The 25,636-nt window shown below is 54.5% G+C and overlaps 10 protein-coding genes across 10 annotated transcripts; 6 read left to right on the forward strand and 4 right to left on the reverse strand.

Annotated features, from left to right (window-relative positions):
• Positions 1 to 1,792: 1,792 nt before the first annotated feature.
• ISF_08169 (Molybdenum cofactor biosynthesis, MoeB) lies at positions 1,793 to 3,391 on the reverse strand (the record flags this gene model as incomplete). Its single annotated transcript, XM_018851772.1, has 2 exons — positions 1,793 to 3,139; positions 3,206 to 3,391. 2 exons carry the CDS (start codon positions 3,389 to 3,391, stop codon positions 1,793 to 1,795), a joined length of 1,533 nt encoding a protein of 510 aa, XP_018701042.1.
• Positions 3,392 to 3,629: 238 nt separating this feature from the next.
• On the forward strand, positions 3,630 to 5,309 carry ISF_08170 (hypothetical protein; the record flags this gene model as incomplete). The annotated part of the gene is made up of 1 exon (XM_018851773.1): positions 3,630 to 5,309. The coding sequence occupies one exon, from the start codon at positions 3,630 to 3,632 to the stop codon at positions 5,307 to 5,309; it is 1,680 nt and encodes a 559-aa protein (XP_018701043.1).
• Positions 5,310 to 5,501: 192 nt separating this feature from the next.
• Positions 5,502 to 8,700, reverse strand: ISF_08171 (Arb2 domain protein; the record flags this gene model as incomplete). Its single annotated transcript, XM_018851774.1, has 8 exons — positions 5,502 to 5,966; positions 6,022 to 6,677; positions 6,736 to 6,851; positions 7,313 to 7,409; positions 7,466 to 8,379; positions 8,436 to 8,445; positions 8,504 to 8,576; positions 8,629 to 8,700. The coding sequence occupies 8 exons, from the start codon at positions 8,698 to 8,700 to the stop codon at positions 5,502 to 5,504; spliced, it is 2,403 nt and encodes an 800-aa protein (XP_018701044.1).
• Positions 8,701 to 10,058: 1,358 nt separating this feature from the next.
• Positions 10,059 to 12,054, forward strand: ISF_08172 (DUF255 domain protein; the record flags this gene model as incomplete). The annotated part of the gene is made up of 2 exons (XM_018851775.1): positions 10,059 to 11,658; positions 11,717 to 12,054. 2 exons carry the CDS (start codon positions 10,059 to 10,061, stop codon positions 12,052 to 12,054), a joined length of 1,938 nt encoding a protein of 645 aa, XP_018701045.1.
• Positions 12,055 to 12,584: 530 nt separating this feature from the next.
• Positions 12,585 to 14,471, reverse strand: ISF_08173 (dynein light intermediate chain; the record flags this gene model as incomplete). The annotated part of the gene is made up of 6 exons (XM_018851776.1): positions 12,585 to 12,746; positions 12,823 to 13,466; positions 13,521 to 13,614; positions 13,676 to 14,061; positions 14,115 to 14,264; positions 14,318 to 14,471. The coding sequence occupies 6 exons, from the start codon at positions 14,469 to 14,471 to the stop codon at positions 12,585 to 12,587; spliced, it is 1,590 nt and encodes a 529-aa protein (XP_018701046.1).
• Positions 14,472 to 14,949: 478 nt separating this feature from the next.
• ISF_08174 (RNA binding domain protein) lies at positions 14,950 to 15,995 on the forward strand (the record flags this gene model as incomplete). The annotated part of the gene is made up of 3 exons (XM_018851777.1): positions 14,950 to 15,005; positions 15,064 to 15,767; positions 15,844 to 15,995. 3 exons carry the CDS (start codon positions 14,950 to 14,952, stop codon positions 15,993 to 15,995), a joined length of 912 nt encoding a protein of 303 aa, XP_018701047.1.
• A 94-nt stretch (positions 15,996 to 16,089) lies between these two features.
• ISF_08175 (WD40 repeat-like-containing domain protein) lies at positions 16,090 to 17,407 on the reverse strand (the record flags this gene model as incomplete). The annotated part of the gene is made up of 3 exons (XM_018851778.1): positions 16,090 to 16,980; positions 17,047 to 17,144; positions 17,299 to 17,407. The coding sequence occupies 3 exons, from the start codon at positions 17,405 to 17,407 to the stop codon at positions 16,090 to 16,092; spliced, it is 1,098 nt and encodes a 365-aa protein (XP_018701048.1).
• Positions 17,408 to 18,818: 1,411 nt separating this feature from the next.
• Positions 18,819 to 21,115, forward strand: ISF_08176 (Fungal transcriptional regulatory protein; the record flags this gene model as incomplete). The annotated part of the gene is made up of 3 exons (XM_018851779.1): positions 18,819 to 18,841; positions 18,893 to 19,135; positions 19,933 to 21,115. 3 exons carry the CDS (start codon positions 18,819 to 18,821, stop codon positions 21,113 to 21,115), a joined length of 1,449 nt encoding a protein of 482 aa, XP_018701049.1.
• Positions 21,116 to 21,679: 564 nt separating this feature from the next.
• Positions 21,680 to 22,713, forward strand: ISF_08177 (Rossmann-like alpha/beta/alpha sandwich fold protein; the record flags this gene model as incomplete). Its single annotated transcript, XM_018851780.1, has 3 exons — positions 21,680 to 21,888; positions 22,020 to 22,461; positions 22,534 to 22,713. The coding sequence occupies 3 exons, from the start codon at positions 21,680 to 21,682 to the stop codon at positions 22,711 to 22,713; spliced, it is 831 nt and encodes a 276-aa protein (XP_018701050.1).
• Positions 22,714 to 23,804: 1,091 nt separating this feature from the next.
• Positions 23,805 to 25,461, forward strand: ISF_08178 (Cell division protein GTP binding protein; the record flags this gene model as incomplete). Its single annotated transcript, XM_018851781.1, has 7 exons — positions 23,805 to 23,819; positions 24,006 to 24,078; positions 24,174 to 24,290; positions 24,350 to 24,437; positions 24,499 to 24,636; positions 24,686 to 25,150; positions 25,212 to 25,461. 7 exons carry the CDS (start codon positions 23,805 to 23,807, stop codon positions 25,459 to 25,461), a joined length of 1,146 nt encoding a protein of 381 aa, XP_018701051.1.
• Between the last annotated feature and the right edge of the window lie 175 nt (positions 25,462 to 25,636).

Below are 25,636 nucleotides of genomic sequence, written 5' to 3' on the forward strand. Positions count from 1 at the left end.
GGCATCAGCGCACGCGGTCGATCAGGTTCACGATACAAAACAGTGTTGCCTAAAACGGATCTCTCACTAGTCGTAAAACAGGCGAGCACGCGCCCTGGGATGCCCAGCAATGAGTCATAAGGATCATAAGGGAGAAGGGAGTGTGTAGATGAGCACGGCGACACACGTCCGGACCCAACAGCCACTGAACAAAGGGTTCTGACAGGTGCACTGAGAGCAAGGAATAATGTGAAAACGATAACTATTAAACGACAGGTCACTTTGGGTTTCTTTGTTCTCCCCCTGAATAGGCAAATCTCCTCCTGGACTGGCTTGGGGTCTCGTTTCGCCCGTTCCAAAAAGAGCAGTGTTGACCGTGGTGGTGGCCCGTAGCCCATGGTCGTCAGCGGCCTACATTTTTCAGGCTCGCCATCCAAGGAGGTTTTATAAAAATTGAGAGAAGAAAAATAACTCATAAAAGCCTTGCTCTTACCTGAATGGATGTACATCCTCTGGGTGCGCCGGCGACTGCCAGTGGCCGGTCCTGCATAAATTAGAGCCCGACTTTATGCCCAAACAACTTGAGTTTTTATGATGACGTAGCAGAAGCATCTTCTCAGCTTGGAAGAATGCATGGCATGCATGGTAGACATGATTTGAATAACAGTTTGGCTTGTACTTCTTTGTTTTACACGTGTTCACTCCACGCCACCCTCCGCGGATCTCCTTGCTCTGAGTACAGCTGAGCTCGGCATTGGCTGAGGTTATATACAAAAATCATGATCCCAATATGCAGGCCAGATATTATATACGGGGCGAATTCGAATACATTCGAAATGCAGTAGAATCTACTCGGTCCCCAAGGACCGGGATTGAGGACACAAATGGTGCTGGGCTGTCAATGCCCCTTTGTCGTACGGTGTTGTAGCACCCTCCTTTACCTGAGACTCTCCTTTTTTTTCAGCCAACAGGTCGTGGCGACTATTTGCGATGGCCACCCTATTTTGTGGTGAGTAAAAAAAAATCCCTGCGCTATGTCCGCGGTCGGTCTTCTCACTGTCTTTTCTCATTGGTCAATTGGGGAGGAAACGGCATGCAGATTACCACTCCCTCCCGATGGCGTGCCTAGTCAGCGGCGCAGAACACAGGACACATGCAGCCCTCTTCGTTTTTTCCCGTACCCCTTCTTTTCCTTGTCCATGTTCTTTCTCTTTCAATGCCTTAAATTCTCCTTCAAAGGGAAGCTCTGCAGGGTATCATTCAGGCCGGGGCCCACGGTGGCGATGTCCGGTGGCGATGTCCGGTGGCGATGTCCGGTGGCGGCGCCGGCTGCTGATGCGAAAGCAGAAGCAAATAATAAGTCAGCTCGGCGCCGAGGTCGTCTGACCACGGGCGGCGAGGACGGGAAGCCTTGTTATCAACCCTTGCAAGCTCCGCATATAAGCTGACGCTCGACGACAAGCGGTGTGACGGATAATGCAGGCGGACTCCCTCACCGGTCTTACTGGTTCTATATTTCGAATGGACGTCCGTTACCGGTGCTGTCAGGCATTCTGATTTGATGCGTGACTCGAGTGGTGGAGGCCAGATCGGCATGTTGCTTTAAGGGAAGCACGGCAGGTAGATTGATACAGATCTACGGCGCGAGGCGGCATGTCGTCCATTCGCTGAAAACACTTTTGTCTAGAAACCCTCTTGTTATACACAATATCTTGGCATTGACTCCGACCGCCTCTCACCTCGGGACGGGCCATAAATCGCCACTTTGCCTTCTTCCCCCTTTTCGCCCCCCATTGACCCTCCCCAGCCCTCGTCACCATCGGTAGCTCTCATACTCCGCCGCCTGCGCCATCTTACTCTCAACCCTGGCGATCGTTTCCGCGTCGTACAGCTTCTCCAGCTGCACTCCCGCCTTGAAGATTTGCTTCTCGTGCCGCGTAGCCTCATCCTTGGTCATGCACACCAGGTCACGCAGCCGCACTGTCGAGCACTTTTGCTCCTCGCCGCCCTCCTCGCCCCCTCCGATCACGGACACATTGATCGCGTCCGGCCGCCGCCAGCGGATCAGCGTGAGGCGCGTCGGGATGCCGGTGATGGCGCTGCGCGCGCGGTATAGCTCCTCCGTCAAGAAGGCGACATCGCCGACGGTGATAGGCGACCGGAGCCCGACGAGATCGTGCTCGAATAGCCGCGCCAGCTTCTCCTCGCAGCTCTGCACGTAGTTGACGATGCCGTCGTACATCTTGTCGCGGCCCTTGGCGGGCGCATAGTCGACGGGGTACCCAGTGACGCTCAGGATGACGTGGTTGGCGACAGTCATACCAAAGATGGCTGGCATCGTGCCCAACACGGGGAGGATCCGCACGCGAAAGTTGGGCATCACACCAAGATCGCCCACAGACCCCTTTTCGAACTCGGCTTGGTCGAGCGGCAGCAGTTCTGCCTTGCCTTCGCCGGATTGCTCTGTCGAATACACAACCGGGATGCCCTTCGTAATGCCCTGTAGTTTTAGACGCCTCCGCGTAGCTCTGGAAAGCCCGTCATCGGTGCTGTTTCCAATATCTCCAATGATAATCTTGGTAGGATCGCCTTTGCAGCCCGCGCCCATGGAGCTTATGACCGGTAATTTGTTGTCGTAGCAGTACTTGAGAAGGGCAACCTTGGTGTCGATATTGTCGATAGCATCGATGATGAAATCAGGCTTCTGTCCGTCTTCCCAGGCTCCCAGAAGCTCGTTCGCCACATCTCCATCGAACTTTTGCTGTCGCAGATCAAAGTGCACCCAGGGTGTGATGGCCATCAGCCGCCTCCGCAGACAGTGGACCTTGGGCGTGCCTACATCTGCCAGAGTCGCAACAGAATGACGGTTGAGCGAGGAGAGAGTCACCTGGTCGAAATCAATGAGTCGTAGCTTGGATACGCCTGATCTGGCTAGAGAGGCGGTGCAGTGAGACCCCACGCCACCGCAACCAACTACCACGACGAAAGAGTTGCGTAGCTTATCTAGGCCCTCGGGGGTGAGGAATACTTGATTGCGCGCAAGTTGTTCTAGAATGAGCTCTTCGTCGAAATCACCGGCCTGCGCACGCTGCGCAAGAGCGAGGTTTCGCGCATCCTCTATATCCTCCGCGTTTTCATTTGAGCCTCCGAAGCTGTTGAGCTGCAGGGGTTCGTGTAAGCGATTGGCCTCAGGTTCACGACGAGACTCCAAACAAGGATGGCTTACCTTTGTTGTATGATGCTTCCCATCAGTCACCGAAGGGATGGAATTCTTCAGGGCAGATAGCCGCTCTTCCCTTTCCAGGGCTTGAAATCCAAAAATAAGTGTGGCAACGGCGGCGCCAGAGATCACAGCCGTAGTCACAAGCTGACCCCTTGGGGAGGAGAGTAAATCTGAAATGTATCCGCTCATAATTGAGACATTATCACACCAAGCAACAAAATTAGCCGTTATCCTGCTCGCTGGTAGTCAAAGTTGAAACATTGAACATTGGCCAACTTCGCCGTGGTAGTGAAGAAAAAACTAGCTTAGTCAGCTTTTTTGAGATGATCTGTATATCCAAGAAGCAAGCTACTCAGGCGCATTTTGTCGAGGAATAATAAGACCACAGCATTTTTCAAAGCATATGAGGCGGTGACTCACTACGACTATGCTGCGCCCAAGGCTCGCGGTTCTGCGACAGGGACGTTCGGCGCTGCCGATCAACCCGATCGCCAGCTCCCAGACGAGACGGGCCGTATGCACAAGGCCCCTAACAACACAGTCACAGCTCTTTGCGGCAACGCCACGACCGAGCCTCCCTTTCCTAACTCCTCCATCATCGAATACTACATCAGTACGCTACTTCACCTCTACGCGCAGCGGCTGGATCAGACACGAGGTCAAGCTGGCCGCTCGCTACACCTTGACCCTCTGGGGCATGCTCGCCGCCGGGCTGGTCATCCTCTTCTTCGTCCAGGAGGAGCTCGTCGAGCGCGAGCACCCGACGCCGCACGAGTGGACGTACATGACGCGCAAGTTCCTGCGCGACGCCAAGAAGCTGGAGGACCCCAAGGACGGCAACATACAGTGGGCCAACGCCCTGGGGCGCGCGCGCAGCGCGCTGATGCGCCTGAGCGACCCGCGCAAGGACGGTGCCGGCCTGGTGGCCCTCTCCGACGAGGCGACCGACCCTACGCTACAAGACCCGGTTGAGTTTGTGCCCTACGACATCACCGCCAAGTCAGAGGAGTGGCGCCGCGGCTACTTTGAGGCGCTGATGATGGCAGCCAAGACAGCCGAGCACGTCGACGGCTGGGTGCTTGACGTCACCCGCAACATGGTCTCGCCGGCCAAGTTCGTGATCGGGCCCTCGAACCCGCACCCGACGCCGATCCCGCCCGGTGCGGCCCACGCGCCGCTAGAGGAGAACTGCGTCGACGCGTTTCCGCCCGCCGACAGGTGGTACATGAAGATCCTGGCGACCAAGGGCTTGACGGAGCGGCAGCGCCTCGAGGCGGCCCTCGAGTACGCGAGCTTCATGGAGTACAAGAGCCAGGCCGAGGCGGCGCGCAGTCTCCAGGAGCTCGCCCTCGCCGAGGCCACGCGGGGCATCGACGCGGCCGACCTCCCCTACGACGGCAAAACGCTCGCCCTCAAGGAGCGCGCCGGGTCCCCGTCGCTGAACCTGCTCGACGTGCTAGGCGCGATGGCGAACTCCAAGGCGCGCGGCGGCGACCTGTCGGGCGCGCTACCCATGTACGTATCGCTCCTCAAGGCCCGCCGCGGGCTCTCCGACGAGCGGCCGCCGGCGCCACCACGCACCCAGCCCCGGCATAACATCCCGGTGCACCAGCGACTGCTCAACCTGCTCAGCCCTCCCGCGTACCCACCGCCGCCGCCGGACGGCACGCGGCCGCCCTGGCGCAGCCCCGAGGAGCGCTGCCAAGAGGCGGCGCTGCAGGTCTACATCGGCGAGATCCTGTACGCCACCTCGTCGCGCGACGACGGCCTCTCGTGGACCCGCGACGGCGTGGATCTAGCCGAGGAGCAGCTCCGCGCGCTCGGCCCCGGCGCGGCGGCCAAAGACCCCGCCAAGAAGGCGTGCCGCGAATGCTTGGGCGCCGGCCTCGACAACTGGCACAACATGGTGGCGAGGCTGGCGAGGGCAGAGAGGGCCATGGAGGCGGACAAGCCGAGCATGTTCTCGTTCTGGGGAGGCGGGAGCGCGCCCGAGGGCCGGTGGGCGGCGGAGGAGGCCGTGGTGCAGGAGAGGGTTCGCCGCACCAAGGAGCTCATGGAGGACGTGGCCCCCCCGAGGGACTTCATCACCAACTGGTTCAAAGCTTGAGTAGTGGCGGTCGGGCGGCCGGGATCACTGTATTTACTTGGTTCTTTGGTAATGGCAAAGACAAGATTGTATTTCTATTGAATACCTTATACCATAGTAAGCTCAGCAACGAGCGCTTCAAAAAAAAAGCAAAAGCAAGAATGCAAGCCCTGGTGGGCTCCAAAAAATGCTTCAGATCCTGAGCCACGCGGTTTACCATGGCTTCACCGGCAATTCGCTCCCGGCCGTTTCCTCCTCCTTGTCAGACTCCTCCTCCTCCTCAGAGCTATCGGGCGCTTCCCCCGTCTCCTCGAAATATTTTAATCTGCGCATGCTCTTCAGCTGCTCCCGCAACTCGGCGTCGTCTGCTATGCTCAGGCTCGGCTTCTGATCCGCCGGGAGCGCATCCCATGCGCGCTCCGCCTCCTCAGCCGTGGCTAGCTCGTCAGGTTCGAAAACCATGACGACTGGGTTTTCGTAGTTTGGCGTTCTTGCCACCTCGTCGAGGTATGAGAGTCCGTCATCCAATGCAGTGACGAAGCAACACTCACCAAAGCACGGCTCTCCGGAGGAATAGCAAGGGAAGCCGAGCGCCGGTACTCGTGACGCTGTACTGCCTTCGGTTCCGGAGAGGGGAGTCCCGAGAGGTTGCTCGGATACGACGTAGCCTCTTGCTTTCTATCGGACCTAGGATCAGAAACAATACCAATTGCAATCTATTCAGGTATCTTACCTTTTGGAAAAAGTTCTTCAAGCCTTCTTGCTTCACTTCATGATAGAACGCAGGACTGTAGAACAGCGCACCTTGGAGGGATGCGCCCAATCTAGTCCAAGTCTTCTCTCCATCCAAGAGAGAAGTAATGACCTCGCAACTGTCTCCTAGAGCTATGATGTTGATTTTTGCTTCCTTGTTCGCGTACTGAGTAACGGCGGCGTCCAGAACTGTCCGCGCATGGCACAACGGGGTTTCGGACCCGGGAATGTCGTTCACTTGTGCATCATATTTGATGCCCATATGGACCAAGCTGGGCATTGACTGGGCGGTACTGTCCGCGGGTGTAACCGCTCTTTTGTACTCTTGGGACCAATATGACTCGCCCATATTAGCGAGGATGATACCTGCCGATTCATAGCGCTGGATGCCCTTCACTGCCCCAACCATGGTACCCTTGTTGATGCCGCCTGGGCCGCCGGCGATTCTACTAGCAACCATACCGAGCTCCTTGGCACATTCACCGAACACGACAATGATGCGTTCGGCGCTCTTGATGTTCTCTGAAACGAAAATGTTGACATGCTTGGCCTCGGATCCTAGCTCGGGTGGCGGCAACGGGGTTTTGCGAAGACCGAGAGACTCGAGTCTGTCGTGAACAATGCTCCGGAGAGCAGCTACAATACGTCAGTCCGCTCATCCAGTCGATCGACAATATTCACAACTCTGGCTCACCCTGGAACTGGGTTCGTTGACGCAGATTTACCCGCTGGTTCTTGTTTAAGAAGTGGTTGAAGTAGTAGTCTGGGTCGGCAATAGAGCGAACTTCGTCTTTGTCGTTGACAAAGTAGCTGCGTAGGGCGTCAGTAAACACCGAAATCAAGAATCTCCAACAGTTGTACACGGGACGGCCTCAACCTACCCAAGGTCTTTCAATCCGGACGGAAAATGTGCCTCGCGAGGAAGACCGCGCCAGCTGCGACGAAACATTTTTGATCGTATCCAGGTCCAGCGGAGATAAACGATGGTGAAGAGGAAGAGTTCGTTTGGTGAGGGGAGAAAAGTCTGTGTTTGCATTATGTGCAATGCGCGTGCAAAGCGTTGGCCCGATATGCAGTGATCCGACGGCAGCCAGGTGTAACCACCTCCCTCAGCACTCAGATGTGGCATGTAGCAAACGGGCCGTTTGCACTAGTTGCTACGTACACGAAAGAATCGAAGTAAAACATAAACATCCTTTTATCCCAAAACTCCAGGCTGGATTGATAACCTCATTGGCATTACGCATTATTTGTTTGACCCCGGTGTGTACCGACTGCGGAAAGCTTGGCTTATGCTGAAGCGGCTCCCAGCACCATGCATGTTGGATGCTAGAGCTTCCTCCAAAGCAGACTGTGTGACGGAAGCATCTATCCAAAAAAAATCGTTAGTGTCGAAACATTTCATCGTGAGCGAGAGTACTTACCGTCAAGATCGCTAAAACTACTTCCCATGCTTGGCGTCCCGTCGCTGCCCTCTTGTGAGGAAAGTTTGCCTTGCCCGGAAGGGCTTTGTGCCGATTGTGCAGCATTACGATTTGAGGTGTGAGATTTCAGGCGGCGAGGCTTTACTGAATCAGCACCAAGAGCGCCAGATCCTGCAGAGGAATCGGACGTTTGGGACTGGTGGATTCGCTCGCGGGCGGGATGTTTGTTGCCTCGCTTGATTGATGTCCGGTTGTCTCGCAAAGTCGATGCCAGATCCGAGGCTGAATTCTGGTCTGCAGTGGACTTGTACGGTTGAAATGCTGGCTCGGATTCGTCATCGCCATCATCATCTACCTGATATGAGCCGTCGTTTTCTTGATAACGGGGAGGGCGTCGTATAATTCGGGATTGCGCAGGGCTAGACTCATCCTCAGATGACTCTCCCGAAGTAGAGTCTGCAGGTCCTGGGGACACCACATCGTCTCGCTTGGGGTCTTGAGACACAGCTGTTTTCGGGCTTGGTGCCGCAATAGGCAGAGATGATATGCGGCGTCGATTCGCAGTTTCGACCGTAGGGCGAGAAGGCGGCTGTTTGCTCTCCAGGCGCGGCGAAGAGCCAGCAGTATCGCGAGGGATTGTGTTGCCCGAACCCCCACGGGAAATGGCAGGGCGTATCGCTCCGTTCGCTTCGTTGCGAGGCATCGGGGAATCGCGGCCGATGAGCTGTCCAATGTGGGATCGTCGATCGGCTGCGGTAGACGACTCGGCCGCGGGGATGGGCGACGGCGCGGCAGAGCCCTTTGCCGCTGCGGCCGCTTTCCGTACTTGGGCCCTAACTTGCGAAGCATGTCGTTCGGTGAGGTACGCCACCTGCTTGAGAAGGAAGTCGACTGTGACATCGAATCTAGCTGCTCTGGGATGGGTCAGTCGCTTTATCGTGAAGGCGGCGGGCAGTCGATGGTGGCCTACATATCATTCCCTAATGATATTATGTCAGCGCAGGCGAGCTATACAAGATGAAACGGTAAAACACTGACAGTCTATCTCTTTTTGTGTAGCGCTGGACAGGATGCGCCACAGCGCTTCATCCTTCTCAGGGTCCCAATCAACCTGGCAGATGGTTAGGCCGGTGCCTTGTGCACCCATCGAGCAGGCAACTTACCTGAGGGGGGTCGACAAAGTCTCCACGCGGGATTGGAACCCGGACGTAGATTGTGTACTTTGGTTCACCCATGCTAGAGAATGTGTAGATGCAGAGTGGAAGAAGCGGGCGGCTGGGCTGGGACGGCGCATGATGAAGCTGGAGTATCGATAACGGCATGTCACCGATACATTGGCAGGGCCCACAACCCCTGCTAGGGCCTTTTAGGGGTGTTGGTGGGGTCTCAGGTTCGTGATGGATGACCGTGAGCCTCCATTATTGTCTATCATGCCGTGTATAAAATAAGTTGAAAAGTCTACATAAAAATATAAATGAGGGTCAAGCTAGGCTCTATACAGAATTGTAAGAATTCTATCTACTATGCCATGTCTTGGCTTCTAGGCTCTTGAGTCCCTGGTAATTAGCACATCAGTTAGTAGGGCTCTGTCAGCCGCTGCGCATTTCCTTGATGATGCTACACAAATATTCACGAGCTAAAAATTCATTATATATTCGGGCTCACGCGCGTCTTGTTGTTGCCACTTGCTATCAGGTATTGTACGTTCGACCCCAAGTGATGGAGTACCACAGGCATTATGTAGGCAACCTGGTTAGCCGAACAAGTCGTGATAATGACATACATGGGTACTACAGGAAGCTTTTAAAGGTTAAAACATAAGAATTATTAAGGATAATAGTAGACTCTCAAACAAAGATAAAAAAATACCTTGAAAACTTTTATGTCTTTCATTGGCCTTTATTACCAAAAGTCTCGCAGGCAGCAGGGTAGCAAGCCGCAAACAGAACGCGATGCTTATCTAATCAAAGAAACATCAATACCTGCTCAAGAGCTGCCCCGCGATGCAGCCCGCACTGGGAAGCCGCGGCGGGGAGGCTCCAATTATTCCCTACCTAACTTCCCAACTCTTCCGCCGTCGACTTGCGCCAACACTTGCTTCTCGCAAAGAACTGGTGTGGCAACTTCGACGCAAATTTGGTCGGAACAGGCACGCATCTTCAGAAAAATTTCAAAATTATCTTGTACACCGGAAGCCTTAGCACATAGATACCAACGATACCAGATTCCGACACCCAACCCCTCCAAGCCCGACGATCAAGTTCACCAACCGTCAACATGGTTCTCTCAGAGCTGACGGCGTCTGCGGCAGCCATGAAATCTTTGCACATAGGGGAACGCCCGACGGATAACACCACAGCCCCCGCCTCTCCGCTGAAAAATCGCGCCGGTGCAAGTACGAACCCCTTCGTCTGTGGCTTTCAAGCGAGCCCTGTCGCGTGGCAGCCGTTAACCGACGAGACGGTGGAACGTGCAAAGAGCGAAGGAAAACTGCTGTTTTTGCACATAGGATACAAGTCATGTCATTGTAAGGTTACCGAATCAATCCATACTTCCCCGTCCGTTCTGATTATTGGTTCCAGACTGTCACCTCATGTCGATCGAGTCGTTCGCAAACACCGAATGCGCCGCCGTACTCAACGATGCCTTTATCCCTGTTCTTATTGACAGAGAGTCTCGCCCCGACTTGGATACCATCTACATGAATTATGTCCAAGCTGTCAGTAGTGTTGGCGGCTGGCCACTGAATCTTTTCGTCACACCAGAGCTTGAGCCCGTTTTTGGTGGCACATACTGGCCTGGGCCCAATGCCGCGCATCGCGCACACGACGGGAGTGCCGAAGACGCTTTGGATTTCTTGACCATTATCAAGAAAGTAAGAGACATCTGGAAGGAGCAAGAAGCAAGATGCCGCAAGGAAGCCACCGAGGTGCTTGCTCAACTGAGAGAATTTGCCGCGGAAGGGACCCTAGGGACAAGACCTATTGCGCAAACACAGACATTTGCGCCTTCAGGTTGGGCGGCACCTGTTCCAAGCGAGCCATCGAAAAACACTGATAGAACCGCCGCACTGTCGAGCGAACTTGATTTGGATCAACTTGAGGAGGCTTACACACACATCGCGGGCACCTTTGACCCCGTCTACGGAGGGTTTGGACTGGCTCCCAAGTTCCTAACTCCGCCGAAATTGCAGTTCTTGCTTGGACTTCGCACTTCTCCTAGTCCTGTTCAGGATATCGTGGGAGAGGCAGAATGCACTTATGCGACAGACATGGCGGTCGACACCCTGCGAAAGATTCGAGACGGAGCGCTACACGACCATGTCGGAGCCACCGGATTCGCTCGCTGCTCTGTTACTCCAGACTGGTCAATACCGAATTTTGAAAAACTCGTTGTCGACAATGCACAACTTCTCTCCCTCTATCTTGCGGCGTGGCAAATCGCCGGCGGGCAAGCGACAAGTGAATTCTACAACATTGTCCTGGAACTTGCAGTATACTTGACATCGGCCCCAATTCTGCGATCAGATGGACTGCTTGCATCCAGTGAAGCAGCTGACTCCTATGTACGAAATGGTGACAGAGAGATGAAGGAGGGTGCTTTCTACCTCTGGACCAGGCGAGAATTTGACAGCATTATTGAAACTGCGGAGAAGGGCGCCAGCCAAGTAGTTGCTGCCCACTGGGGCATTCTGGAAGACGGCAACGTTGATGAGCAGCATGACCCAAACGATGACTTCATGAACCTAAATATATTGCGGGTGGTCAAGACACCGGAAGAGCTGAGCAAACAGTTCAATATACCCGTGGAGAAGGTTGAGCAGTCTATCCGCACCGCACAGAAGGAGCTGAAGACGAGAAGGGAACGCGAGCGAGTGCGTCCGGATGTTGACGACAAGGCTGTCACTGGTTGGAACGCATTGGCGCTGTCTGCTCTTGCCAAGACGGCTGAGGCTTTAAAAACGATCAATCCGGAAATCAGCGCTAAATGCACTGCTGTGGCAAGTGGACTTGCCTCCTTCCTTCAAGAGCACCTGTGGGATGCTCAGGCAAAGCTGTTGTATCGAATCTGGACGGGGAAGAGAGATGTTGAAGGATTTGCTGATGACTATGCATATGCCATTCAAGGCCTTCTGGATCTATTCGACACCAATGGCGATGAAACTTTAATCGAGTTTGCTGATCAACTGCAGAGTAAGTGTTGTGTGATCGGCACGAACGGTGGAAGGAGTTATCGCTAATGCAAGGACAGAGGCACAAGTTTCGCAATTTTATGACCCTGCAGGTGGCTTCTTTACTACCACAGCTAAATCTTCCTTTGCCATCTTGCGACTGAAGGACGGCATGGACACGTCCCTGCCTTCAACAAACGCCGTTTCCGTCTCCAACTTGTACAGACTCGGCCACGTCCTCGAGGACCAGACTTTTACGGCCATGGCCCGCAGCAGTATTAACGCCTTTGAGCCGGAGATGCTGCAGCACCCGTGGCTCTTCCCGGGCCTACTTGGCGGCGTTGTCACGGCTCGCCTCGGCGTAGCTGGGGCTCGTAGTGAGGAGGTCAAGTATAAGGCGACGAGAGAAAAGGCTTAGAAGACTGGACCATCGTTGCTTGAGTGAAGAGATGAGCAAGAGATCAGCTTCATTTTTGGGCCTTGAGAATTCTTGATTTTGACCCTGGCTGTTTTTTTCAAACCTGGTCTCTGCTTTCTGAAATGTTCGATTGATATACCTTTAGTAGGGCTTTGGAGAGGCGGATGAGGGCCGAGGGAGCAAGGCGCAGTGGCTAATAACAGGGGAAGAGGAGCTTTTGTACTTGACTGTTTGATTTTCATAGAGGAAATACGAAACTCATTAGCCGTAAAGGGTGTTTTATCGCGGAAACCAAAGTGAAAGCGAGGAAACAATACTATTCCATCAAGGGTATCTAATCTACAAAGGCCGCATCGTCACGCGACCTCCATTCTAATCTTTTCTTGCAACAGACTATCACAGATTTTGGGCTCCCAAATGTCCCTGTCTTGCCATGTTTTTTTTTTAGAACTTTCTTTCATTTTGTTCATCTTTTGATATTGTCTTAATCCACGAGGTAGAGAACAATCCTCACGCATCACGGCCCCCCCTCACCGAGGCGGCTCGGCCGCACCGCCGGTGCGATTCAGGAGACCACTGAAAAAGTCGTGCAGTTGTTCGTTGTCGTACTCCTTGGTGATGTTGGGCGCGGGCGCCTCCTCCTCTTCCTCGGCGCCGTCCTCGTCGTCAGAAGCATTGTTGGTGTTGCGGTCCTAAGAGGGGAGAGATTGTGTTAGCTTGCTCACGTCTTTTCGCCACCGCGCAACCTCTCTCCAGGATTCTTCTTACCTTGAGTCGTTGCAGCATATCATCGGCGTCGACCTGGATACCGCCCATGTTGAACTGCACGGGGCCAATGTGCTCGCTAACCGTCTTCTCGTCGGCAAAGTCGCCGCCCCGTCTGGCGATGCTGGAGACGTTGTTGTCGGGGAGCTTCTCCGGCGCCTTGGCCTTGACGGCCTCGAGGATCTTGAGCTGCCGCTCGAGGAACTCTTGCGTGTCCTCGCTGTCCACGCCGACGGCAGAGCCGCGACCCATGGCGCTCTCGACGACCGCCATACCGCCGCTGTTCGGGTCGCGGCACCAGTCCTCGTAGCGCGCGATGGCGCTGTCCTCTTGCACGTACTTGCCCGTCTCGGTGGCCTCGGCTCTGGCCTCCTCGAGAGCTTCAAGGCTCTGTGGCGTCGAGCCGAGTGGGAGTTTGATGTCCTCGGACCAGCCTTTGGAAGCTACTTCTGTGTCAAAGCTGCCACCAAGCACGCGAATTTTGCCCCAGGAATCCCAGTTTGGTGGTACGACAATCTTGTCCCGGTCGATGACGTTGTGTTTTAATGGTTGACGTTTGAGTAATGATGTGATGCCAAGCGTTGAGTGGATGAGGGAAGGAAGTTGAGAAGGGGTGTTTTGGCTTGTGTAGATGAGTGAGCCGCCATCTGGGAAATATTAGCTTCGCTCTGAGAATGCATGATAATTGTTTTTGTACGTACGGCGCAGCAGGACAGTCCTTAGGTATTGAAGCACTGTGTCAAAATCGGGCTCTTTCCAGCCTTGATTTCTTTCTAGAAAGTCGATCTTCTGGGCCTGCAAGGGAGTAAGCAATGTGCTGGAAACTCGGAAAGCATACAGGAGATTGAAGACTGACATTTTGGCAGACAACGCATATAGGTACTCCCAGAGGTTCAGTCCATTCTCCAGGCCCCAGAGGCAAAGAGCCGTCGCTGTCAGCCGCTGTCGCAGATGGGGTACCGTCGAGATTTGTCGAACTGCCGCCACGGCCGCGCTCCCTCCAAGACGACATTGTTTCTTCCATCTCACTGCGCGCCTCTGGCGACGTGTGCCCCATGACCTCCTCCAGCACCTGGATCCAGCTCCAGATTTGTCTCAGCCAGAGATGGGGCTGCGCCCAGTCCAGCAGGATGACGAGGGCCGTATTCGGTATCGTCTCGGGGGTGAGAAGCGGCGAGACTAGCGAGGCGAACTCGCCCGAAGGTTGCGAAAGAAGGTAGAGCGATACACGAGCGAGGGTATCTGCTCAAATTAGCGAAGCTATCCTAATTGTAACAGTGATGGGGTGTCCCGACCGTCTTGATCTGTGTCCAGCACATCGTAGTATGTGTAACCTAGTGCGAAGTTGTTGGCGATTGGAGGAGTCTTTTGTCGGTCGGAATTGCGGCCCTCTTCGTCGGCCGAAAGCGATTCGAGAAAGTCTCTCTGCGCGTCCGTGCTGCCACCTGCGCATGCATTAGCTTGTTGTGTCGTTGAAGGGAGCGGAGAGGGAGCCTACCTAATACCAAGAGGTTCTTCTCTGGCAGGCGCTTGCCGCTCGCGACCGATTCCAGCATCGATGTCCACAGGTTCCTCTTTGGCTCGCCATTTCGAGCGTCGGCGTCACCAGACCCAGCGGTGTAGGTGGACGCCCGCTCCGTTTTTGTAGTCATTCTGCCAGAGTTGACTGGTTCTGAAAGTGCTCGTCTTGGAAACAGAAAGCGGTACGTCGAGCAGAGGAAGACAGCCTTGGGGAAACCGAAAACACGTAGGTTGACCAACTGTGTTTGTGTCGTGAGTTCTATACTTGTCAGGGGTCCTCTATGACGATGAGCCTTGCATCCTGGCCTTTGTGTACTAGGTACGGGTCGCAGCAGGTCAGTGGCTTCGTAACGCACTCGCAAGGCTCGGCAGAGCCAATCTAGGAGTCATATACCGGGCCGTGATTCCCAACCCGTCGTAATGGAGAATGCGATTTGTCGGTGCTGGAATATAGGGAGCTTTGGTTAGTTCGGTCCGGAAATTGACCCGCGCCAGGGTGTGACGCGCCAAAGAGCTTGCACCTGCATCGTGGACAGAAAAGTGGGCTGCTTTGGTGTGCGCCAAACTTGAACCTTGGAAATCACAGTTGAAGGGTAGGAGCACAGCAACATGAACCAAATACGAGCGATTCAGGCGTTGAACAAGAAAGAGATTGAAAATGGAGTGTAAGTTAATATGTCCTCAAGGCTCCTCGAACCGACGACTAACAACGCCTCTCCTCAGCTCCCCCGAAGCCTCATGGCATACCGACTACCGCGACACGGCGTACATTTATTTTGGCGGCCTACCGTACGAACTCTCCGAAGGCGATGTCATCACAATCTTCTCACAATTCGGTGAGCCTGTGTTCTTGAAACTCGTCCGCGATAAGGAAACGGGCAAGTCCAAGGGATTCGGGTGGCTCAAATATGAGAACCAAAGGAGCACCGATCTCGCCGTGGACAATCTCGGCGGCGCGGAAGTCGGCGGGCGACTTCTGCGCGTGGACCATGCAAGGTACACTATGCGCGACGACGAAGACCAGGATGAGTTCAAGGTGGGCTGGGAGGACCTCCAGCGCAAACAAGGCAGGGCAGTGTCCGAGGACGAGAGCAGCGAGGACGAAGCGCCGCAACGGCCGATGCTGCAAGAAGAGCGCGACCTCGCAAAGCTGATACACGAACATGACGACGACGACCCGATGAAGGCGTTCCTCATCGAAGAGAAGAAAAAGGAGGTGGAAGAGGCGCGCGAGAAGGCCGACAGGAAGGAGGCTAAACACAAGCACCGCTCCCACAGGTCACACAGGTCCCGGCATGGCGACGACGACAAGAGGCGCTCTCGTCGCGGTGAAGAGCATTCCGAGCGTCGTCACCGTCATCAAAGCGACTATAACAGCGACGGACGTCGTGACGATGACAGACGTCGTGACGATGATGACGAGCATCGTAGGAGCAGAAATCATGGCGACGAGCGGGGAGATCGTCGATCCCGGCGCAAGGATGACGAACACGATGACAAAAGAGACCGCAGCCGAGGCAGAGGAAAGCGCGATCGAGAACGAGACGCAGACCATCGGCACAGGAGGCACACAAGCAAGGATCGAGAGTCAGAGAGGGACTACAAACGACGAAGGCGGAGTCGTTCCCCAAGACGGCGTGAAACATGAGGAATAATACGAACAAATAGTAGAGTAATAGAAATTGTACCAGCGCCAAAAGTTATCTCTGGTTAAAAGACGTCAAAGGCTCATTTCGCATATGTACTTGATTATGTGTTTCCAAGGTATCGTTTCCAACCCTCCCTTATGCAATACCGTTTGCCATCCTCTCCTTCGGTGATGGCAAACTTTTCCCATCGAGCATCTTGCCCTGCCCCGATAACGACAAGACTGTCATTACTCGTCCAGCCAATTACGCCTTTGCAAAGCTTCGTCGTCCCCAAGGTCGAGGCCTCGGAAAAGGGAATACCGCCAATCATGCCCTCGTCGCCTGCTTCAAAAGGCGCAGAGGCAAAGGAGTAGACGTCGGAGAAGACGCGTGGCATGAGCGGAATTTTGCCCAAAATGCCCCATTTGCCAGGATCCGCCTCACTGCCGCCACCGAGCTGTTGGCTGCGATGTGGTGCTGCGCGTCGCGGGTGAGGGACATCGAAGATGTGCAGTGTGGACTTGTCAGAAGTACAAGCCAGGTAGTCTCCAGACGGAGAGAAGGCCAATGAGTAAATGGTGGCGGGGTCGATGCCGCGACGCAGCTCGGCAATTTTGGCACAGTTGCTAGTCGAGTAGACGCGGATCAGGGTGCCCGTCGCACTGGCACTGGCGAGGAGCTCACCGTCTGGGCTGAGCTGGATGGCCTTGAGGGCGGATGAGTGGGCTGGGATGATGCTGACGTTGCCGTTGGAGAGCTCGACGAGCTGGATTTGGCCGGCTGTGCGACCGGGAAAGGCAAGCTTCTTGTCCGACATGCAGCACAGCCCAGCGAGGTTGTCCGCCGTCTCATAGACGTGAAGCAAGTTTGGAGGCTTGGAAAACGAGTAGACGCGAACGCTGCTCTGAAGCACCACGGCTATGCGCTCACGGCCAAGCTGGACGCCTCGGACGGAGCTGAGGGCGGCAATTTCTAGCGCTGTCTTTCCTTTCATATCGTCCCATATTATTGCCTATTCAGGCTGATCAGCGCTGAGACAGAAAATAGTACTACAAGTCATGGGATGAAGAAAACGAACCTTGTTCATGGCGAATTTGGGAGAGCGTCCGCCACCGACAAGCGCGAGGTAGTTAGTCATGCCCATCATGCGCACCAGGCCAATACCGGCATTGAAATCTACAAGTAATCAGCTTACAAGCACAAGCGTAAGGAGCCATGCGATGAATACCTCTCGATGCCTTTAAGAGACATGACTTTGTGTGAAAGACTATGCTCGTGAGTATGTGAATACAGGGGGCGCCGTGGGTAGGTGTCGTTGCCGAGGACTTACTGCAAATGCCTGACTCTAGGCCAACGGCGAAACAGCTGGCATCGTTGTTGAATGAGACTGACAGCACAGCCGTCGGGCTTGACGATTCTATAGGCGGCCGAACATTCATTGCGGCGGGGCGGGACGATCGATCTCTAGGATAAGAGTGGATGGAGGAGAGATGTAGCTGGTGTTAGGCAGTCTCAGCAGAAGCTGGCCATGATGGCTACGCTCAGTTCGTCGCAAACGAGCAGTGATGTGGGAAAGACAGGGTGAGGAAGGGACCAGGTGTGTGCTGGTGGCTGCGGAGAGGGGGCTGTGGGAGAGATGAAGAATTAAGATGCAAAAGTATATTGAGGCGGGTTAGAAGCGCGCCGAGTGAAAGGAAGGGCGGCGGCGCTGGGTTGGAGTTGCAGTATTGGCGGGTGGTAGTGGTAGTGGTTGTGGTGATGGTGTTGGATGCCAGCTGGGTTGGTGTTTTGCGTGCGGTGGCGTTGGCGGGTCACGGCGAACTTGGGGGAGGTGAGGTCACTGTAAGCCTCAGTAGGGCGGGTTCTTAGCGCCTGTGCCCTTGCCTCTCCCTGGCCATGGGCAGGTGACGGCGCCTGGATCGGCCTGGCCACCTGGCCAACTGGCTAACCCCGCTGTAAGGCGTCCCCTGAGAGCCTGCAGCTGATGAGCCCAATGGATGAAGTGATGGCGGTCCTCCCTTCCAGCAAGTTCGTGATCCTGGACTTCCATTCCGGGCTAGCTGAAATCATCCCCGCCGGCGTCCTGCCATCGTCGTTTGTTCCGTTGAACAAGCAAGCTTCAGCCATCATCATGTTGCTCGCTGGCCACCGTCATCATTTTGCGACCGCGCCCATCAAGACCGCGCCCATCAAGACCGCGCCTATTACCTGACCCGACTCCTGGATACTGGTCCCGGATCGTCCGGTCATTGCCGCAGTTGCTTTAGTAGGGTGAATAGTGCTCCAGAATGCTGGTACTGGAACAGGTATGATGCATCGTTAGTGTCACACTAATGAGGTGTCGTCGGCTGGATATGTACCTTTTTGCTGCTGCATCTGAGACTTTGGGACAGACCGTCGCCTCCGCACGCACCGTGCCGAGCAGGCAACTGTTCCGTGGACGTCCTTGAGGACCAAGAAACAAACTTGGTGCCTTCTTGCCTTCTTGCCTGGATGCCGTGCCGTTGCTTGTTACCCGGCCGCGTGCCTTTTACAACTAGATACGCGCTTATTAGTTGTATAAACTTCGAACCCATCGGAGTACTAGTATCCCATCTTTATTTTGTCGCACTGTCCCTGCGAAAAGAGTATCCGTAGTCGAGTAAGGCTAACATTATCTAGCTTTTCTTGACCTGCCATCTACAGGCTAATGCTGGTCCCTGCACTGTAATAGTGATGGAGAGCAATTCTTCGAAATCCGCGCGGAGCCGCTTGTCCTGCAGTGAGTGCCAGCGCAGGAAGCAAAAGGTATGACGCCAGCAAACAGGCCCCGAGATGAGAGCGCCGGATCCCACGCCACCACAAACAACCATGACGGCCCTGCGCCGTGGCTTGTATAGCCGGCGGAAGCCCTCCAAATGCTAACACCTCACGCAGTGCAACAGAGAATGGCCCTGTAACCACTGTCTGAAGCGTAAGGTGGCGGACAAGTGTCGCTTTGCCCTTCCCGCAGCGAACGCACCGGTCGAGACGTGCAAGCGTCAGGCCAGCCCAGATGAAGTCGACCCGGCGGTCATTCCTCCCGCTGCCGACTTCCAACCCGGAACTTTGGGATACCATACGGCGAACCTGCTCGCCAGTCTTGGTCTCGAAGACAAGGCAAGCATGCCTGTGCTCCTCAATCAGCTGTAGAGACTAACTGCCAATACAGAAAGACGCTCCGGACGATTACCAGTACTGGACAGACGTAGCGTCATGCGCCGCATTGGGGCGGGCGTTCAAAGAACTTCCGAAGCGACATTGGGTGGGTAAGTACACGACTCTCCGGGCCTGTACCTATTTGCTGCATGCCTGATGAACCACCACAGACTCGCTCCTTCGAATTTTTTTCAACATTATCAACAATCAATTTTATATTCTATATCCAGCTGCTTTTTTCGACGAGTATCAAAGTTGGTGGACAAGGATACAAGACAACAGGCCGGTGGCGCTCCAATTTACGGCGCTCCTCTTCACAGTTTGTGCATGCTCCATTCAGCATGCCGACGAATCCCTCAAAGTTATCATTGAACGAGATTTGGGTGAGAATACGGAGAGTTTATCAGAAAAATATCATGCCTTGGCAAGAGAGCTGGGAAGCGTGGTACCGCCTGGATACAGCCATTTACATAGCTGCCAGAGCATGCTTCATTCATCGTACTGGTACATATCGCAAGCCAAGTACCCCGAAGCATGGCATGCACTCAGCGCTGCTGCTCGGGAATGTCAAATACTTGGTAAGCATGGATGTCATGAACGGATTCTACGGAAGGAATTTGTCCACTAACCATGTGTCTGCTATAGTTAGAGAGAAGGACCAGGCATTCCACCAACTTCCCTCTTTCGAACGCGAAATGAGACGCAGGTCATGGTGTATAATCCAGATCCTGGACTGGTGATTACACATTTATCCAGATATTTAACGCAACTACTAACGAAATTACAGGCAAATCTCTGCTGGTTTGGCTCGTCCCACCATTGTTAACTGGTCCGCGGTCGAAGTTGTGCTGCCTGCTCTCACAATGGAAGCATTCTCACCATCACCAATGCTGCATATGAAGATCCAATCTCAACTCATTTCGCAGTTGGCCGTTAAATTTCCGAATGACAAGGAAAATTTGGAGCCGAGCAAGATTCGCCAATACCAAACCATGGTAGAGGCCTGGGCAAAAGCTTTCCCCCAGGTCTACGCCTTTGATAACCCGGATACAGCTAAAGATGAGACGAACCCTTGGATCATCTTCAACCGTTTCTACCTCTATACAATGGCATACTTTTTGCTTCTCGCTTCTATTCGGCCCGTGATGCTCAAAGGATATACCTCTGCTCTGTCGGAAGAGGAGCAAGGCATCTGTTGTGATGGAATCAAATATTGCGCCAAAAATATCAGAGTGGCAGTTCTTTGGGCTGACCATGTCGACCGACACGGTGGTGGTTATCATTTTATGATAAGCTCGGTTTTTGATACAGTTGTCCTCCTCTGTACATGCATCATGAAGGACGTGGACAATACTATGGCGAAGAAAGATGAAATGTACGACGAACTCGACAATGCGGTGTCGTTATTTGGTCGACTGGCACATACCTCTTCAATCGCAAAGTTTGCCTTTGGTACTGCTTCTCAGCTGGTACCGAAGCTACAGCGCCCTAATACATCGCACAAACCACAAAAGAGACAAAAGACGAATGCGAATGCGGTCTTGCCAAAGCCAGCTACCTATGAGGCGAGTGGGCTTTCTACTGCTCCAAGCCCAGGGTTGGCCGAAGAAACAGGCTCAGAAACGTCACCGGAACAGCTTAGCAGAGATGACTCCACGCCGGGGAGCATGTCGGATGACTGGCAAGGCTCTACTGACAGAGGGACATCGTCTGCCGGTGACCCCAGAGCAGGCCTTGGCACCATCGACGAGTCGCTGTCCCCTTGGCCGACGGACAGCTATGATGAGCCGGCAGCTGCGGAGGATGCAAATGCTCTTGGAGTAGACTTTCAATTTATGCTGGAGCAGCAAGAAACGGATGAACCTGCGAACCAGACAGTGCAACTTGATGACTTTGCGGCGTTATGGGACTGGGAAGCTCTGGGTCTTGGGACATATCCGCTGCAAAAACACGCGGATTTTGGAGCTTAGGAATTGTTAGAAAAGGTGAAACATGGCTCGTTAAAATAGGTATGTTGGGCATGAGATAATATGGTATTGGCTGATGTGGCAGAGCATGATGTTTCTCTGCAGTATAAACGCTATTTACACCAGGTCATTCGGATATACCTGGTTGAGGCAAAACATTTTACTAAGCCTTGATAAATATGAAACAATTTCTAAAAGCCACCGTCTTCAAAAATATTACAATACCCTTCATTCACCATCTCGACATGACCGAGTCATTACTCCGTAGTAGTTATAGTTATACTTCGCATATTGCCGAGGCCCGCGACATAAAGTGGCGCTATGGCCGCACTAGCCGTGACGAGGCAGCACTTCTTCACAGGCTCTGCGGGGGGATGCGCAGCAGAATTGACCCCAAGTTCCAGGCTAAATGGAGGATGACGAGACGGCCTCGGATGAAGCAACGCACTTTTTTTTCTTTTCTACTGAGCAGCCCTCTTCCGCCCCGACACTCGACACGACCACTGCATTCGGATCCGCCTCGCCTCGCTTGACTCAGCGGCGCATCCCCGGGCAATGACACAGAACATGCCGAGCGTACAGGCAAACGGCGCAGCGCACGCCGGCGAGTCCGTCGCCGGCGGCGTGCCACCGACGCTGCCGGCCGTATGCGCCGAACTGCGGCGCAAGGTCCTGGCCTTCCTGGACACTCCTGCGGCGGACGAGACGACCAAGAGAACACAAGAACAGACACGCATATCGCTGCAGGTCGTGGAGGAGGCACTGAAGCGTTACAAGTAGGTTCAGGTTCCCGCGGTCGGCCCGCTGGTCGGCCAGAACCCCGCGCGCTCGCGCAAGGCGGGGGAGACGGCGAGGAAAGGAGTCGCGAATCTGGGCTAACATTGAGTCTTTTTTTCTCAACGGGTAGATTCGAGGAGCTGTCGCTCTCTTATAATGGCGGCAAGGACTGCCTCTGTCTGCTGGTGCTTTTGCTGGCGTGCCTGCCGACGCTGACGACGGGCAGCGGCAGCAAGGCGCCGAAGCCGGATGCCGAGGCCGCTGCCACGCCACTGCCACGGATCCAGGCCATGTACATTGCGCCGCCTGACCCGTTCCCAGAAATGGGAGAGTTCGTCGCGCACTCGACGCGGGAGTACCACCTCGATCTGAAGCAGTACACGATGGCGATGCGGCCGGCGCTGGACGCGTACCTGGCCGAGACGCCCGCGGTAAAGGCCATCTTCATGGGCACCCGGCGGACGGACCCGTACAGCGAGCACCTGGAGCACTTTAGCCCGACGGACGCCGGCTGGCCGCAGTTTATGCGCATCAATCCCATGATTGACTGGCACTACGTGGATATTTGGATTGTAAGCTGGCTTGAGGGGGCTTGAACCCTGGGTAGAAATGGTGGTGACAGAGTGCTGACAAGAAGAGAACAGTTCCTGCGCCAGCTGGAGATTCCGTACTGCAACCTATACAACCTCGGATACACGTCGCTCGGAGGCACGAGCAACACGAGACCGAACCCGAAGCTCGCTGTGGATGGCGATTGCACAAAGTTCCGCCCGGCGTACGATTTGACGCGAGACGAAGACGAGAGGCTGGGAAGAGGTCGGTAGCATGGAATTACGGGAGTGAGGGGCATGTGTGAATATAGATTATAGAGCATCGCGGAGTTGGTACAATCCAGTTTTTCAAGACAGCGAACTTGTCTGGTGAAATACGTGCTTGTTTTGCTGATGGGAAGAAGTAGCGAAAACGACTGCAATCGGGTTTGCTTTTGCGAGTCGGCCTCCCTCTTGGATTCCAGATCAGGGTCGGCACGCCGCATAGTCCTCCCTGGGCTAATGCTGCTGGAGTTACAGCCACGTTGACCTCGTTGTAATACTGGTTGCGCGACACTCTTTGGCTATCCGAACCTCCTAACTAGAAGACCTTTGGCAATAGCGTCGATAACTGACCACTGGACGAGGTTAGCTTGTACTTGTTCTGGTAATAGTTGTGCATTGCTAGCGATCAGGTAGTGGTAGTTACCGTGAAGCTTGGGAGCAGCACCACACAGCCCACTCCCCGGAAAAAATGGTGGGCTGCAGGGAAGAGGGGGGCGCCACGATTGGTGTTGGGGCGGTCAACCAAAGGCTACAGCGCGGGTCAAGAGTGGGTGGCCCCTGAGCTTTGCCTTTATTAGCGCCTGGCAGAAACCAGACGCTGTTTCCCAGCGAGATGCCCCTTGGCTGCAACCAGCAATCTAACGTGGTGGTACCTGGACAGCTTGACAGATCCGTCTTGCAGTCAGTACCTACGATTGTTAGTGCTCAATACCGCCATCACTAGTCCCCACTAACACTTTCAACGCTTGTGTGGTCCAAGCGTGAAATTGCTCCAGCCAATCCAGCTAGGTACCTCCGTAGCCTCTCTCTCATCTCTCTGCCCGCCCACGACCTTCTCTCCCCTTTTAGACAGCCAGCACGTACCGCTCTCCGCCCATCCCCTTGAGCCCTTCCTCAACCCATCATCCCGCCAACGGTTTTTTCTCTCTCCGCTTCCTCGTGACAGCAACAGCTCGAGCATTCTTCTCGATCCTATCGCAGCCCTGATCTTTCAGAAAGATCATTCTCCCTTGTTCTCGACTCGTCTCCAGCTTGTATTTTACCGCCGCCGTCGATTCGCGACTATCAGAAGCCTCAGGGGCTAGGAACCGTTTGTCAAGATGTCGTCTGCTGCTGTACGTCCCGTGTGTTGTCGATGCCCGCCTCGTCAGCTCGCCAAGCTCCCGCCCCAGATGGAGTTGCGAGCTGCGCAGAAAGAAATATTGTGCTTGCCTGATTTTCTCGAGCTTCGCCCTCTTGATGCGTTGGAAGCTGCCATGGCATTGTATCCTGCAGAGCTGACCACCCCACCCCGCCCATAGATGATCCGCCGGAAGAAGAATGTCAAGAAGGGTATTCAGTTTTGCCTGATGGTCTGCGGTGCCTCTGGAACCGGTACGTGTCGAGACTTCATGATGACGATAGAATTGGCCTACGACTATCGGCTTGGCCCCTGCCTGTGTCCTCATATTGCTAACATGGCGCCCCAGGCCGCACAACCTTTGTCAACACCCTCTGCGGCAAGGACGTTCTCCAGCACAAGGATGCTGACGATGCCCACGATGCCCACGTCGAAGAGAGCGTCAAGATCAAGCCTGTCACCGTCGGTACGAAGCGACTCGAACGATATGCTATCCGATTTCGTCTCATTCCTAACATATCATAGAACTCGAGCTTGATGAGGAAGGCACCCGTATCTCCCTGACCATTGTCGACACTCCCGGATTCGGCGACCAGATTGACAACGAGGCCAGGTGCGAACAAACCCATCACTACAACGGCTAAATTTGAAGACCGATTGCTAACGCTCCCTAGCTTCTCCGAGATTGTCGGTTATCTTGAGAGACAATATGACGATATCTTGGCTGAGGAGTCTCGAATCAAGCGTAATCCGCGATTCAGAGACAACCGCGTGCATGCCATGCTCTACTTCATCACTCCCACCGGCCACGGGTATGTTTCCTGCTGAACATTACACTCTGCAGCCGCTAACTTGTCGTAGCTTGCGCGAACTTGATATCGAGCTCATGAAGCGCCTTGCCCCCCGTGTCAATGTCATCCCGGTCATCGGACGCGCCGACTCCCTTACTCCCCAGGAGCTTGCCGAATCCAAGAAGCTCGTCATGGAGGATATTGAACACTACAGAATCCCTGTTTATAACTTCCCTTACGATGTCGATGAGGACGACGAGGACACCGTTGAAGAGAATGCTGAGCTCCGCGGCCTCATGCCTTTCGCTATTGTCGGCTCTGAGGACGTTGTTGAGATCGGCGGTAGAAAGGTTCGCGCTCGTCAGTACCCTTGGGGTGTGGTCGAGGTTGACAACCCTCGCCACTCTGATTTCCTCGCCATTCGCTCTGCTCTGCTGCACAGCCATCTTGCCGACCTCAAGGAAATCACCCACGACTTCCTTTACGAGAACTACCGTACCGAGAAGCTCTCGAAGAGCGTGGATGGTGCCGCTGGGTGAGTTTTGCACACTGATACACTGCTCCCTGTAACGACGTCATACTAACTCTAGCAATAGTGTCGACAGTTCCATGAACCCCGAGGACTTGGCTTCACAGTCTGTCCGTCTCAAGGAGGAGCAGCTCCGCCGCGAGGAGGAGAAGCTCCGCGAGATCGAGCTCAAGGTCCAGCGCGAGATCAACGAGAAGCGTCAAGAGCTCCTGGCCCGCGAGTCCCAGCTCCGCGAAATCGAGGCTCGTATGCAACGCGAGGCTTCTGCCCAAGCCAACCTGAACCCCGTCACCGAGAACGGCAAACAAGAAGAGTAAAGAACTCACCTACGGAGCCTATGTACCCCATAGGGATCTTGGTCTGTTTATGCTTGAGCCTAGGGCGTTGGTGTTTTCTGTTCTTTGATTGAGACGCAGGAATTGAGCAGACCGGCACGAACCCGCCGTGTCAGAGCTTGAATTTGAGTATTCTCCGAATATGTTACAAAAAGCT

This window comes from Cordyceps fumosorosea (assembly GCF_001636725.1).
Source record: "Cordyceps fumosorosea ARSEF 2679 chromosome Unknown scaffold_27, whole genome shotgun sequence".
Classification (NCBI taxonomy): domain Eukaryota; kingdom Fungi; phylum Ascomycota; class Sordariomycetes; order Hypocreales; family Cordycipitaceae; genus Cordyceps; species Cordyceps fumosorosea.